Raw genomic sequence first — 12,515 nt, forward strand, 5'->3', positions numbered from 1 at the left:
TGGCCGGATTCAATAAAACAATCAACAATCTACAATTAAAGAAATGGTTTTTTAACAGGATTCTTCCGCTAAGCATAAATGCGCAACCCATTTTGGGTCGAAAGTGTGCATTCGAATTGAAGGCACAACTTGCCATATATCGGTGACACAATGGGCAATTGCCTTTGAAACTCAAAAACCTTGGAATTAGAAAGTCCTCTCATGAATATATCAGCAATTAAGACTGGCCTCTCTGGGATAAAGTTTCTGGTTTCAGCCTCTAGCAGTTGCCGCATCATGTGATGAACACAATTAACACGTGAACTAAAGAGAGTATAAACACTTTGGAATGATTAATTAGGTGAAGACCAGTGATTGCACAAGAATATTGCGGATCCACAGATTTAAAGCTTGATCTACTGCACTAAGTAAGCAAAAAACAATTAATATCTCATCGATGCCACACGGATTTGGTAGAATCTTTGCCCATAGGCCACCGACCATTTACTTAGCATAAGCTTTTCTAAAGGAGTGTGAACCTTTTGACAGCCAAAAAGAATCCTTCCTTCCATGAAGCCTACTACCTTTTCTCGGCAGAGCTATTGCATTGTTAATAGCCACACATAAGCTCTAGAGATAGCCAGGTGTGACATACTACCGTGGTTACCGCACGATACTGTGGAAAAATTCCATCATTCACCAATTGTATCTTAGTCGTATCAAAGACTAGGTAGTTAGTTCCTGTTTTCTTCTTCTATTTTTTTTTAATTGACTGCTTAAAAGATCGGAATTAGCAAGCAACAAAATGATTAATTGAATGAGTTTCGATGCAGATAAGGCCGTCCTACCCAATTGACATCCAGCCTCACTCAACCACGCCCAAGAATGCGAGAGCAATTGAGATAGCACGGATGATACTGTTCCAGTCTCGAAGGCACAGCGCCACAGCCCCCGAGTTAGAATTTTCACCAAGGAAATAATGAGCAAGGGCAACAAATGATTTAAGGTTAATCACTACTCTAGGGCTTCGCCCTAGAGGCCAGCTGCTCTTATGAGAATTGCGAGGTTCGACTCTCAGTCTCTCACCTTTGATGGGGTTGGAGACTAAATAGCCTATGAGTTCTTGAGATGCAATGCAGCAACAAACCAAGAAAGTAAAAAGGGAAGAAAAGGTTTATGGTCTAATCGCAACAAATGGAATAATAAGGAAAGCTTTCGGAAGAACAGAACCAAGAAACCTGCGACTCTTTTGCACTAATTCCCTTTGCAATGTACCTCAGTATTCAAGTAAAGGATGAAATTAGGGCAAAAGGAAGAACAAATATAACATAGTAGAATCCTCATACCAAGTCACGTGTTACATATTTCCAGCCACAACACAAGCTACTACGAAAAGAATGTACTCAAGATTATTCTGCAATTTCACCTTTTCCTTCAAAATAAAACAATGCAATGAATACTCTGTAGCTGTTCTTTGATTGCTCTCCGTCAAGCAGCCATTAGGCCATGTTATCACCAGTTTCATAATAGGAGCACAAAACCGACCAGTAGAAAAAGCAGTTGATAAATGAAACTGCTTTTCAGAATCAAACTGGCTGACTCGACACTCATGAAGCTTCCTTCAGGTGTATTCGTGGTTAAGATGACTACCATCCAATCATTTTCAGAATTAATTCCAATTCCTGTATACTTGCTATCATTTAGGCTAACTGAATACTGAGACTGGGTGAAGTTAGTGAGGACAAGGCTTGGGACCAAGTTGGGAACACAAGCAGGCATTATTACCCCATCCCTTATGACAGAGACATTCAGATGGCAGTTGGCTAAAAGTGTTGGATAGTTGGAGAACTGAGGCTCAGTACCGGTACTGTGTCAGCACCTGTCGTATTAGTGCAAGGTTGATTCTTATATTGATCAGCCATTTCCTTGGCAAGGCATTCCGCATTATCATTTTTTGTAAGGACTGTTAAATTCAAAGTTGTCCGATAACTATTAATGCCTTGAAGAAGATTATCTTCCTCACCTGCAAGGACAAGGAGAAGATGAATTAGATGGTAGTTTGGAAGCACGGGCAGGTGCACATATGAGAGATGGGAGAGGGAGTAAGGGGCTTGTTCCTTGGAGATGTGATATTCATGGATATTTAAGAAATGAATTAGGTGGCATTGATTTTCAACAGCATACCAGCTCTAAAATACAAAATTGTTCTAATTTTAGCATATCAATCATTTAACTAAATAAGCTAGCAAAGTTATAAAAAACAACCAAAATACTAGAACGTGGTAGGTGGGATTCGCCCATGGTAATAGAAAGGCCTCAGTCATCCCCCACATGACAATGAAAGACATGGCTTGTCGATATGCAGTGCAACTATTTGAAAGGCATGGCTTGTCCATGCGCAGAAATTGAAGGCCAAACTTTAGACTGGGATACCTAAATATATTGATAATCCATACTTTAGGTGACCAGAAATTAAAATCTATAAACTCACATGGTGCTCCGCATTGAACTACCAATGGATTCAGAATTTTGTGAAGTACAATACATCCAGACAAGCATTACAAGAAAGTGTAGTGACAGGAGTAGCTAAAAAAAACAGCATAGGCATTTATCTCTCCTGGATATTAACAGAACTGCCTTGATGGCAAGAAAATCAAATGACTTAGCTAAAAAAAACAAATTCAGCTCTAGTGTAAGGATCATAGGAACTAAAAGTAAACATACAGCTCAATAACCTATTTACTGCCAAGTTACAGATTGACAACATGGACAAAGAATCGAAACCAGTCCATCAGAAGGTTTGAGACAAATTGTTTGATGGCGATATCTGAAATAAATCTACTTCGCTGACAGCAATTACCATAATTTTCTCCAGATGATTCAGTCCAGTTAAAGAGAGTCGATTCCATCTAACCATGACATGAGTAACAGTTTGGCAGTGACGTAGCATTTCTAAATGGAAAGGCATGTTCCTACGATCTACACAAGATTCAGTTAAAGTCAAGCAAAATCATCGACTTCCAAAACTTGGCATCTGTGTGTGCAAATTTACTCCATGCTCTCATTCATCAGTTTAAGACACCTCAGAAACCATCTCAGAACAAGCGGCAAAGAAGAACCCAACCCAAAAAAAAAAAACTTATGGAGAAATGACAACATGACATACAGAAGACTGTCAACATTTTTGACGAAAATTGCATAGATTTCCATGGCCACCCAAGCCTGGAAAAGTTCAGGTCAGATCTGTTCCTACCAATTAAGAGACAGCATAACACAAACCCAAACCCTCAATTCGCCTGCTCTCCGTAACAGTCAACCACACATCGCATCGGACATTTATGAATTGCTTCAAATATATACACATCCATCAACTACGTTCACAGGATGATCAGAGACCATTTCTTCCCATCAAAGTTCTCCATCCAGTCTAAATCTTCCTAAGACGAAGAAAAAGATTCAGCAGCGTTCCTGAACGGATCGAAGCATAAATAAACCGACGGCATCAACTACTCCAACATCCAATCAGAAAATCAACAGCGTAACCGCAAAAAGTCCTCCATTTCTCTAAGCCGAACGACAACCGCGAAATCGCAACCGAACCGAAGTCAAACCGACGTCAGCGGATGTAAACAGCGAGTCTGGGAGCTCAACAGCGAAGCTAGACCAGATTCGGCGCTCGGATCAAAGGATGCTCAGATCTCGCCACCTATCCCCGTCCGCGGCACCGACGGAACTCGCGATGTTCGAAATGCACCTCTCTCTCTCTCTCTCTCTCTCGGATACAGCAAGGGAAAAGGACGGACGAGCGAACGAGAAGGCAAGCGGGAGGGAAGGAATGCCGAAGCTTACTGTCGCACTTGACCAGGAGGCGGTCCGGGGAGAGGATCGCGACGGCGAGCAGAGCGAGGAGGAGGCGGCGGAGCGCCGAGGAAGACGAAGGCAGCGGCGGCGGCGGCGACGTCATTGTTGTCGGGACCTGAAGAGAGAGAGAATGAATGCCGGTGAGCTCGCTCCGTCTGTTTCTCTCTCTCTCTCTCTCTCTAGCTTTCTCTGTTGCTCCGTCTGTTGCTCCGTCTGTTGCTTCTTTATTTTGTTGGTGCAGAGAACGAGGAGAGAGGGAAGGACGGTGGTTCGGGAGAGGAAGACGGGCTAACTCACGACGACGACGACATTCTAACAAGTAACCACTTTTCTGGTGCAGGTCAGGACCGGGACCGTCTTGACTTGACGGTCGGACCGGGTTCGACCGGTTGTGACTGCGGTTCTTCCGCTGGGAGGCTTGCTGCCTGGGCTTTTTATCCGGTTGGGCCAGGGCCGAGTCAGGCCCATGGGCCCTTCCGAGGCCCATTTTTAGAATTGAGTGAATGAAGTATAGGACCCAATTCAGGCCGCGCAGCATGGCCCGATGGGCATCCCTAATTGTGGCTCTACCTTCAGCATGACCTTTCGACTTTGAGTCTAACTACTTTTTGGAGCTAGAGATTTCAATTTTTTTGTTCAGTAATGAAGTCTCGAATATGTAAGTTATCGCGGTTTTTGAAGGGACGGGTTTCGAGAAATCATATATCAAGTATCAACGGCTGAGATTGCTTCACATAATGCTTATGTATTTGTCAAGGTCTCGAGGTTCTCGCTACCAAAAGATTCCGCTAGATCAAGGAAAACCATCCAAAGTTGCTTAGAGTTTTCCGGGCATTCTCAAGGACAGGTGAGACGATAATTGTGTCAAGTTCTAGAGTTTTCTCGATTTAAATACTAATAGATGGTAGGAGAATAGATGCGATCTCATTCGCTAGATTAAATATGAATCAACAGATGTAACGAGAGGCTTCTAGTATAAGAAATGATGCCCTCTCTCTCTTATTATAATCATCCAAACATTTCAATTATAGAGTTCTCTTCTCTCCCAAAATTTCTCTCTTTTTACAATCTAGGGCAGCGGTGAGCGATGATTTTTGGGAAAGGCTTAGCTTATGAGCTCTAACAATCTAAGGAAGCCTAAGTCATAGCACGGTCTCTATCCCAAATAATCAACTTGTGACAAATGTCATCAGAGCAAGTAGAGGAAAACCGTTCTAAGAGATCGAGGAGAACCAATTGGTCAAGAGAATGTCGAGCCAAGGTGTTTGTTGACACCTAAATTTTGGCAATCTGATCATTTATTTATTGCATAAAAAATTAGGGATTAATTTTGTCCCTGAAAAATATTAATTTCATATCATATAGATTTAGGTGCATTTATTTTGCATTTATTTATTGGACCGGTGGCAGATGAGTTCGACTTGGTGGTTCTAAGTTTTAAATTAACAAGTAGGACTAAGGCGCGAATGGAACAGTCATTGGCAAGCCCGTTTTCTTTTATGACAAAACATTATCTAGTGAGGAACAGTCATTTGAAATTTTCTAGGATATGATGGGGATGTTTCAATATCATCAGATAGGGCAACTATGACAAAGAATATCGCGAGCTCATCTTCGCAAGATTTGTGATTTGAGAAAAATTCTATCACAATCTTGAATAAAATTGATGAAGGAATATTGCATTCGAAAAATCCTCATGGATGTTGATCTAAAATGCTAGTCCCACTCACCTATAAATAGGTTGCTGCACCACATAAAAAGGGGGGCATAATTAAGCACACGATAAAAAAATTGAGAAGACACGGGTGAGAAATTGAGAGGAGAAGGCGGATCTTGAGGAATATCGATAACGAAGAGCTCTGCCCTCGGGGACTCCTTCGACGTCAGAGATCTCCATGCACGTCCGTGGTGTTTTCTCGGTGATGCTATTGCGTTCGGTGAAGGACGCCTAGCATCAATTGCCGCTGTTCCAGTTGCTATACCACGCCAGGTGCCTTGTGGTGTCCGTGAGCCGTGCCCCCAGCTTCACCAGCAAACTGCTCGGATCTCCGAACGCCAGGTGCTGCTCCCGCTGATCTGCCACGCCAGGCGCTGCTCCCGCTGATCTATCACGCCAGTCCAAGTGTGTGTGTCAAGAAGGATCGAACAGCATCTTCTCAACATTGACGTGGGCTTTCAAACATCCAGCTTGCTATTCCTGCTGCCTTGCCACGCCTGCGTCCATCTCTTAGTGAAGAGGTATTCGCCGGTTCTTCAGCCTTGAATCGTGCCCATCACGGCCCAGCCCAACATCGGCGAAGCTTGCCGATCTTGCTGCATCGACGTTGCTGCTTCCTGTTCAATTTGACGCCACGGTTTTCTTGGCGTCTCCAACGATAGCCCATCAAACCTGTTGTGACTTTGTCGATCCACGCCAAGTCACCACCACAGCCATCATCCTTAGCCATGCCGCCCCGAATCTCCATCGTCGATCCATTCTACCTTGGATTTTTCAAGAAAATTCAAATTTAGGTAGAGATTTATTTTATTAGGTAAAGATTTATCTTATTAGGTAGGTTTATTTTATTTTATTAGGTAGATTTATTTTGTTTTAATTTTTTATGTTTTGTCTCATTGTTTTAAATACTTTTCTATGCATAATTGAAATCCCTGATGTAGTATCTAATTCGCAACCGCATGAATTTTTATCCTATCTATAAGGCTTTAGATGGAATAATTATTCACACTGGAGTAAAATTGATATCTTGATCTTTAAGGCTTAAGATCAATTTATCGATTTTATTAGCGAAATAATCAAGTTTGAAATTCAATTTGAATGGTGGATAGCATTTTGGATGACTATGGATGGCTTGATGTTTATCTTTTAATTGTTTTGTTTATCCCGAAAGTACAAAAAAAATTGCATTTGCATTCCATGTAGATTAGAATTGATTGCATGATAGGTTAGTTAGATTTTTTTTTACAAAATGCATGTATTTAGAATAGATAACATTTCACTTTAGTTTTCACTTTAGTTAAATTTCTATTCTTAGTGATTTTAATTACGAATTCTTATAAAAAAAATACAAAACTTCATGCGCATGTCATATAGATTTAGGATTATGAAATGCACGTCATCTAGTGATTGTTGCTAGATTCATTTAGTTAGAAATTGCTCGTCATTAGAATTAGATCATTTGGTTAATTTCGCATATTTAATTGTTGCATTTCTTTAATTTCGAATTTCATGAAAAAGGAAAAAAAAACTTAGAGTTAGGGCATGCTTTGTACGTCATTGCATCTTATGGTAAGATTGCATGTTTAATTTTATTTTCTACTTAGTTATAGTTAGAGATAATTTTCTTTAGGATAGACTGCATGCTTATATTTTATTTGTGTATAGTTTATGTCATATTGCCATGTCATATCATTTCATGTTAGATTAGTAGCATGCATTGCATGATTCTTATTGAATAAAATGAAAACAAAAAAGAAATTGCGTGTTAATTAGATATCATATCTAGGATTGTCGATATGAATTCTGATCTAACATTGCAGATGTTTTCGATGCCATAAGGTAAGTTCTGCAATTTATTCATTGCTTTATCTAGGTGTTAAATTGGTGGTTTGCGCACCTGCATGATAACCTCACGTGTTAGGAAGATAAATTAAAATCAATTCAAGCTGCTTGCCAAACATTTTTTTCAAAATGAAAGAGAAAGGTATTGAAATAGTGTTAGAGAAATCTAACGTAATCAAGTCCCTGTACCCAAAATCTCTGGTTCATAGAAGTGAAATAATTCTCCCATTATTTTACTTAGGTGTCTAATCGACTTATCGTAAACCGATTAATGGCGACTCACTTTTGCATGTTAGATATTTGAACTTAAGTCGTGAATTGGTATAGGCTTAGGAGAGCCCGAGCTAAGTTTAGACTTAGTAGTTCATTAGCCTAATTTTAGGTGGTGCACCAAGTCAATAGATGGAGAGATCCCCCAAATCAAGGAGATCCGTGGCCAAGCCAAGAAAAGGGATACCTCATTGGACGTCATGTCCGTCTTTGATGAGAAAATTGCTTTTGGTGAGGAGTGCCATGGCGAAATTCATGGATGGAGTCAATGAAGTGAGAGACTACATCAATGAAGTCAAAGACACGCTCCTTCTCAAGTAAACTATTGTCATGAATGAAACCACAACGTCTTTGCATAAGAATGATGAGGCCCTTAAAGCATTGATCAATGCTATAAAGGCAAAGGTCCAAGAGCTCAAAGAGGACAACCCCCACAATGCCAAGGTTGAAGCCATGAAGGTGGAGATCCAAGAGCTCAAGACCAAGCTCGCCTTAAGCAAGCTAAGCATCACAAACGGAACAATGCCTGTTCAAATGGCACCCAAGCTTGGGGTGCCAAATTTCAAAGAGTTCAAGGGCAACCAATCCACCAAAGATGTGGATAACTTCTTATGGAGCATAGAGCAATACTCTTGATGCCATTAATATCCAAGAAGAGATGGCCAAGGTAAGAACCACTTTGATGTTCCTTAGGGACAATGCAATGCTTTGGTGGCGCAATAAGTGTGATGAGACCAAACGAGGTGTTGATCCCATCAACATGTGAGATGACTTTGTGAAGGAATTTTGAGACTACTTCCTTGAGTTTGCTCAACAAAAAACCCGAAGCAAACTCCGTTTCCTTAAGCAACAAGGCATGGTCCAAGAGTATGTGAAGGAATTCACCGAGCTTAAACTCCAAATTCCCAATTTAGGGGAGGATGAGGCTCTTGGGCCATTCATGGATGGACTAAAACCGTGAGCACAACTTGAGCTCAAGTGAAGGGATGTCCAGAGTATCTTGAGGGCGCCCACCATGGTTAAGTCCCTTGTCGACTTCACAAGGTGGAATCATCCAAGTTCAAAACAAGTGGATGGAGAACAAATCACCACCATGAGGACTAGGAAGGAGAAACCAACCGTGGCCAAAGAGACCATGGTGGCCAAGACAAGTCATGGGCGAGAAGAATCGTCTAAGTTGTCATTCCAAAAGAACTAGCTCCAAGTGGACTTCAACAAGAAAAATTCAACCAACCTCCACCATCCCCGTGCTTCATTTGCCAAGGTCCTCATTGGACCAAAAAATGTCCCAAGAAGAGTATGATCAATGCCCTTCTCATCATAGAAGAGGAAGGAGCTGAAGCAAGAGAGGAGGCAAGCACAACTCAAGCTGTTGAAGGTTCCCAATTCCGTGTGAGCCCAAACACCAACAAAATCCATAAACACAAACATGTCATTCATGCAAGTCAAGATATGTGGCATGACCCTATATCCTTGGTTGATACAAGTGCTTTTAATATGTTCATGTCTACCGAGGTGGCAAAGGCCTTGGGACTTCATGTGGAGCTAAACAAGAATCAATTCAAGGCCGCCAACTTGGATGACATCAAGGGCATAGGCTCAACCTAAGATGTGGACATCCAAATTGGCGAATGGAAAGACAAACTCTCCTTCGAGGTAATTCCAATTGATGAGTACGATCTAATTTTGGGTTTGGAGTTCCCCGATAATGCAAAAGCCATGGTTGATGTTAGGACCAAGTGCATTATAATTACCAAACCACGACACCTAATGATGATGCTGAAGTTGCAAGGAATGATGGACACCAAGAGCATCTCCACTGTTTGATTCATGGAAAAAGGGCCAATAGTTGAAGAGCTCATGATCGAGTCACGCCCAAAGCCACAACCTTTGGAGAAGTCGAAGGTAGGGTTGGATCCTCCTACTCTAACTCGTGACATGCTGATCCATGTGCTTTTTACAGAAGTAGAGTACTTGCAAGGCACCATGGTGATGGCTGAACCAAAGAAGGAGCCGTGTAGCCGATGAACTGAGAAGCCTAAGACGAGGCGAACTTGGAAGAAGAAGAATCGCTCCAAATGACCAACACCCCGAGTTGAGAGCACCGAGGGTGTAGCTCAAATGGGTGGGGAGAATGTTACAATTTCGAGCTTCCCATGACTAAAGGATTGTGCTTGATTGAGGAAGACCATCCAAAATCACCTTGGGTTTCCAAAACATTCTCAGGGACTAGCAAGACAATAATTGTGTCAAGTTCTAGAGTTTGCTCAACTTAAATGCCAAAAGTCGGTAGGAGGAGATGCAATCTCGTATGCTAAATCGAATATGAATCAATGGTTATAACGAAAGGGCCTCTACTATAAGAAGGGTACTCTCCTCCTCATTGTAATCATCCGAATATTTTAGTAATTGAGTTCCCTTCTCTCATAAAGATTCTCTCTCTAGAATTTTCTCTCTTTACGATTCGGGTGAGCAAGCGAGTAATCGATTCCCGGCAATGGCTTAGTTTAGGCACTCCAATGATCCAAGGAGGCCTAAGTTGGTGCTCTAATGATTCAAGGAAGTCTAAGTCCCCGTTTGGTAACTATCCAAACAAAAAGCCAAATTCCCGATTCTTTGTTCCCTAATCGTTTATTTAGAATCGCGTTTGGTAAAATTTTTGTTCCTGAACAGATTGGGAATAGAATCAAGAAAAAAAAGTTGATTCTTGTTCTAACGAATTTGAGAATCAAAATCAATAAATTTTCTTCTTCCCTTCGGCCATCTCGCGACCGCCGTCCACCACCGCCCGCCACCGTCCCGCCGTTCGCCACCGCCATCCACCGCTGCCGTGGCCGCCATCGCCGCCGTGGCTGCCGCCGTCGGCCGCCGGTCCAATGAGCTCGTCGGAGGCAAGCCCGCCATCGGCTCTCGGCCTCCCCAGATCCGGCGAGGTCGAGCCTCGCCGGGGCGGGCGAGGCCTCGGGCGGGTCGGCGAGGCTCGCCATGACCGGGCAGGGGTCGGGCGAGCCTCACGACGCCCGCCCACCGGTGGCTGCGAGGCTCGTCAGCCCGGCGGGTGGCCTAGCCTAGCCTCGCCCAAACCCGATGAGGTCGGCCTAGCCACCTAGCGGGCTAGGCGAGCCTTGCTCGGCGCCGGCGATGCCCGATGAGGTCGCCGATCCGCGACCGGACCGCGACCGGCCGTAAGAAGAAGAAGAAGATGAGAAAAGAAAAGAAAAAGGAAAAAAAAAAAAAAAGAAAAAGAAAAGAAAAAAGGAAAATGAAAAGAAAAAAATTAAAAATTAAAAAAAGAAAAGAAAACAAAGGAAAAAAGTAAAAAATTATTTAAAAATTAAAAGAAATTGATTTGGGAATTAATGAACACGGCATTCAAATGCAATTCTATTCCTGTAATCGAAATTTTGAATGATTCCAAACGCTTAAAATGCTTAGAATCGCTTCCCTAGAACAGACAAAAAGAATCGGTTCATCGTAATCGCCTCCTGAATAGAATCGTTACCAAACGCGCCCTAAGTCGCTGCACAATCTTGATCTCAAACGATTGGCCCGTAACTTATTCGTGTTCAATAAAAATATAATCACACATTCATATTAAAACCTGTTCATTTGCAATCAAATGTTGGTCTTGAACTCATAGAATGGTAGGCAGATTTTTGACCGAGAAAGGCAACAAAACAAAAGCTTTGACTTGAGGCGAGTTGCCGCCTAATATCATTTGAGGAATATCATTGTAAGAGATGGTGAGATTTTTGGTCTTTCAAACATGGCAAAGAATCTAAATCATGATTTTGTGTTTAAGTGCTTACAAAGTATGTCAATTTGTATTAGCATGTCCTAATCAAATCTGTAATTTGCATCACTTCGTGTCGATCTAAAGCATCTTGATTTTGGTGATTCCACACGTCAAACGGTTGAATTACAATAAAAACATGTTAATCCATCTTAATTCGTGTCAATATATAAAGTTAGACATATCACGTTGTATAACATTAGGTTTTTATCTTCGTGCGATGTAAATGAGCCATGGTCAACATCAGTTAGTCGAAATTATGGATCGCATTAGTAGGAGAAGGTGGTGGAAGCATTTAACCACACAAGCCGCATAAACCCAAGCATTCAAACCAAAAACCTACTACAGTAGTTTCCAACTTATTCATGGATTATGATTTTTAAAATCTTATTCTCTATGCTAGTTCTCCATAAAGTCAATAACATGATTAAGTAGTAATACATGGATTGAGATGACTTTTGAATTAAAGAAAAAATCACAATGGTTTTTATTCTATTAGCATGGGAATTTTGCATCAAGTGTTGCCAAATTTATTGTTTTTCCCCTCTTCCCTCGCATGGGAATGAGAAAATTCTAGCTTTTTTTTTCAACCAAAAGTTGAAATGCAAAAAATAAGAAAGAAAAGTCCGGCACGGAGAATGCCCTAATTTGCTATCAACGTCATAGATAATTCACAAGGTATCGCAATTATATTCAGTTGGATAACAGAAGATTTCGTTGCGAAACTTGACTTGCTAATACGATATCATCAGCATATCGGGCGCAAAACTGATACTTTCTTTCGTGATCACAAGAGGAAAAAGGAAAGGTGGTTGTGCTATATAATTGCAAATTCTAGATGAAATTAACAACGTAGCAAAATGTTCTACTCTTGTGAACTGTCGACTCAAAAGGGAGGTGGCCGAATGATCTTGAAACTCTGAACATGTGATTGATCATGGAGGGCAAACTGATCACATAAATTTATAATTGTAAAAAGCAAGACAATATAGAAATATATTGTGACCAAAGTTCTGATGAGAATTTGACAGAAATCAACACCAGAGGCATATT

At 41.5% G+C, this 12,515-nt stretch overlaps 1 protein-coding gene across 1 annotated transcript; it reads right to left on the reverse strand.

The window, feature by feature from the left end:
* Positions 1-1,224: 1,224 nt before the first annotated feature.
* On the reverse strand, positions 1,225-4,046 carry LOC104424587 (uncharacterized GPI-anchored protein At3g06035). The gene is given in 3 exon segments (XM_010037044.3): positions 1,225-1,841; positions 1,844-2,002; positions 3,829-4,046. Coding segments are annotated over 3 exon segments (615 nt in total). The 5' UTR covers positions 3,944-4,046; the 3' UTR covers positions 1,225-1,500.
* Between the last annotated feature and the right edge of the window lie 8,469 nt (positions 4,047-12,515).

Source organism: Eucalyptus grandis, chromosome 2 (assembly GCF_016545825.1).
Source record: "Eucalyptus grandis isolate ANBG69807.140 chromosome 2, ASM1654582v1, whole genome shotgun sequence".
Taxonomy (NCBI): domain Eukaryota; kingdom Viridiplantae; phylum Streptophyta; class Magnoliopsida; order Myrtales; family Myrtaceae; genus Eucalyptus; species Eucalyptus grandis.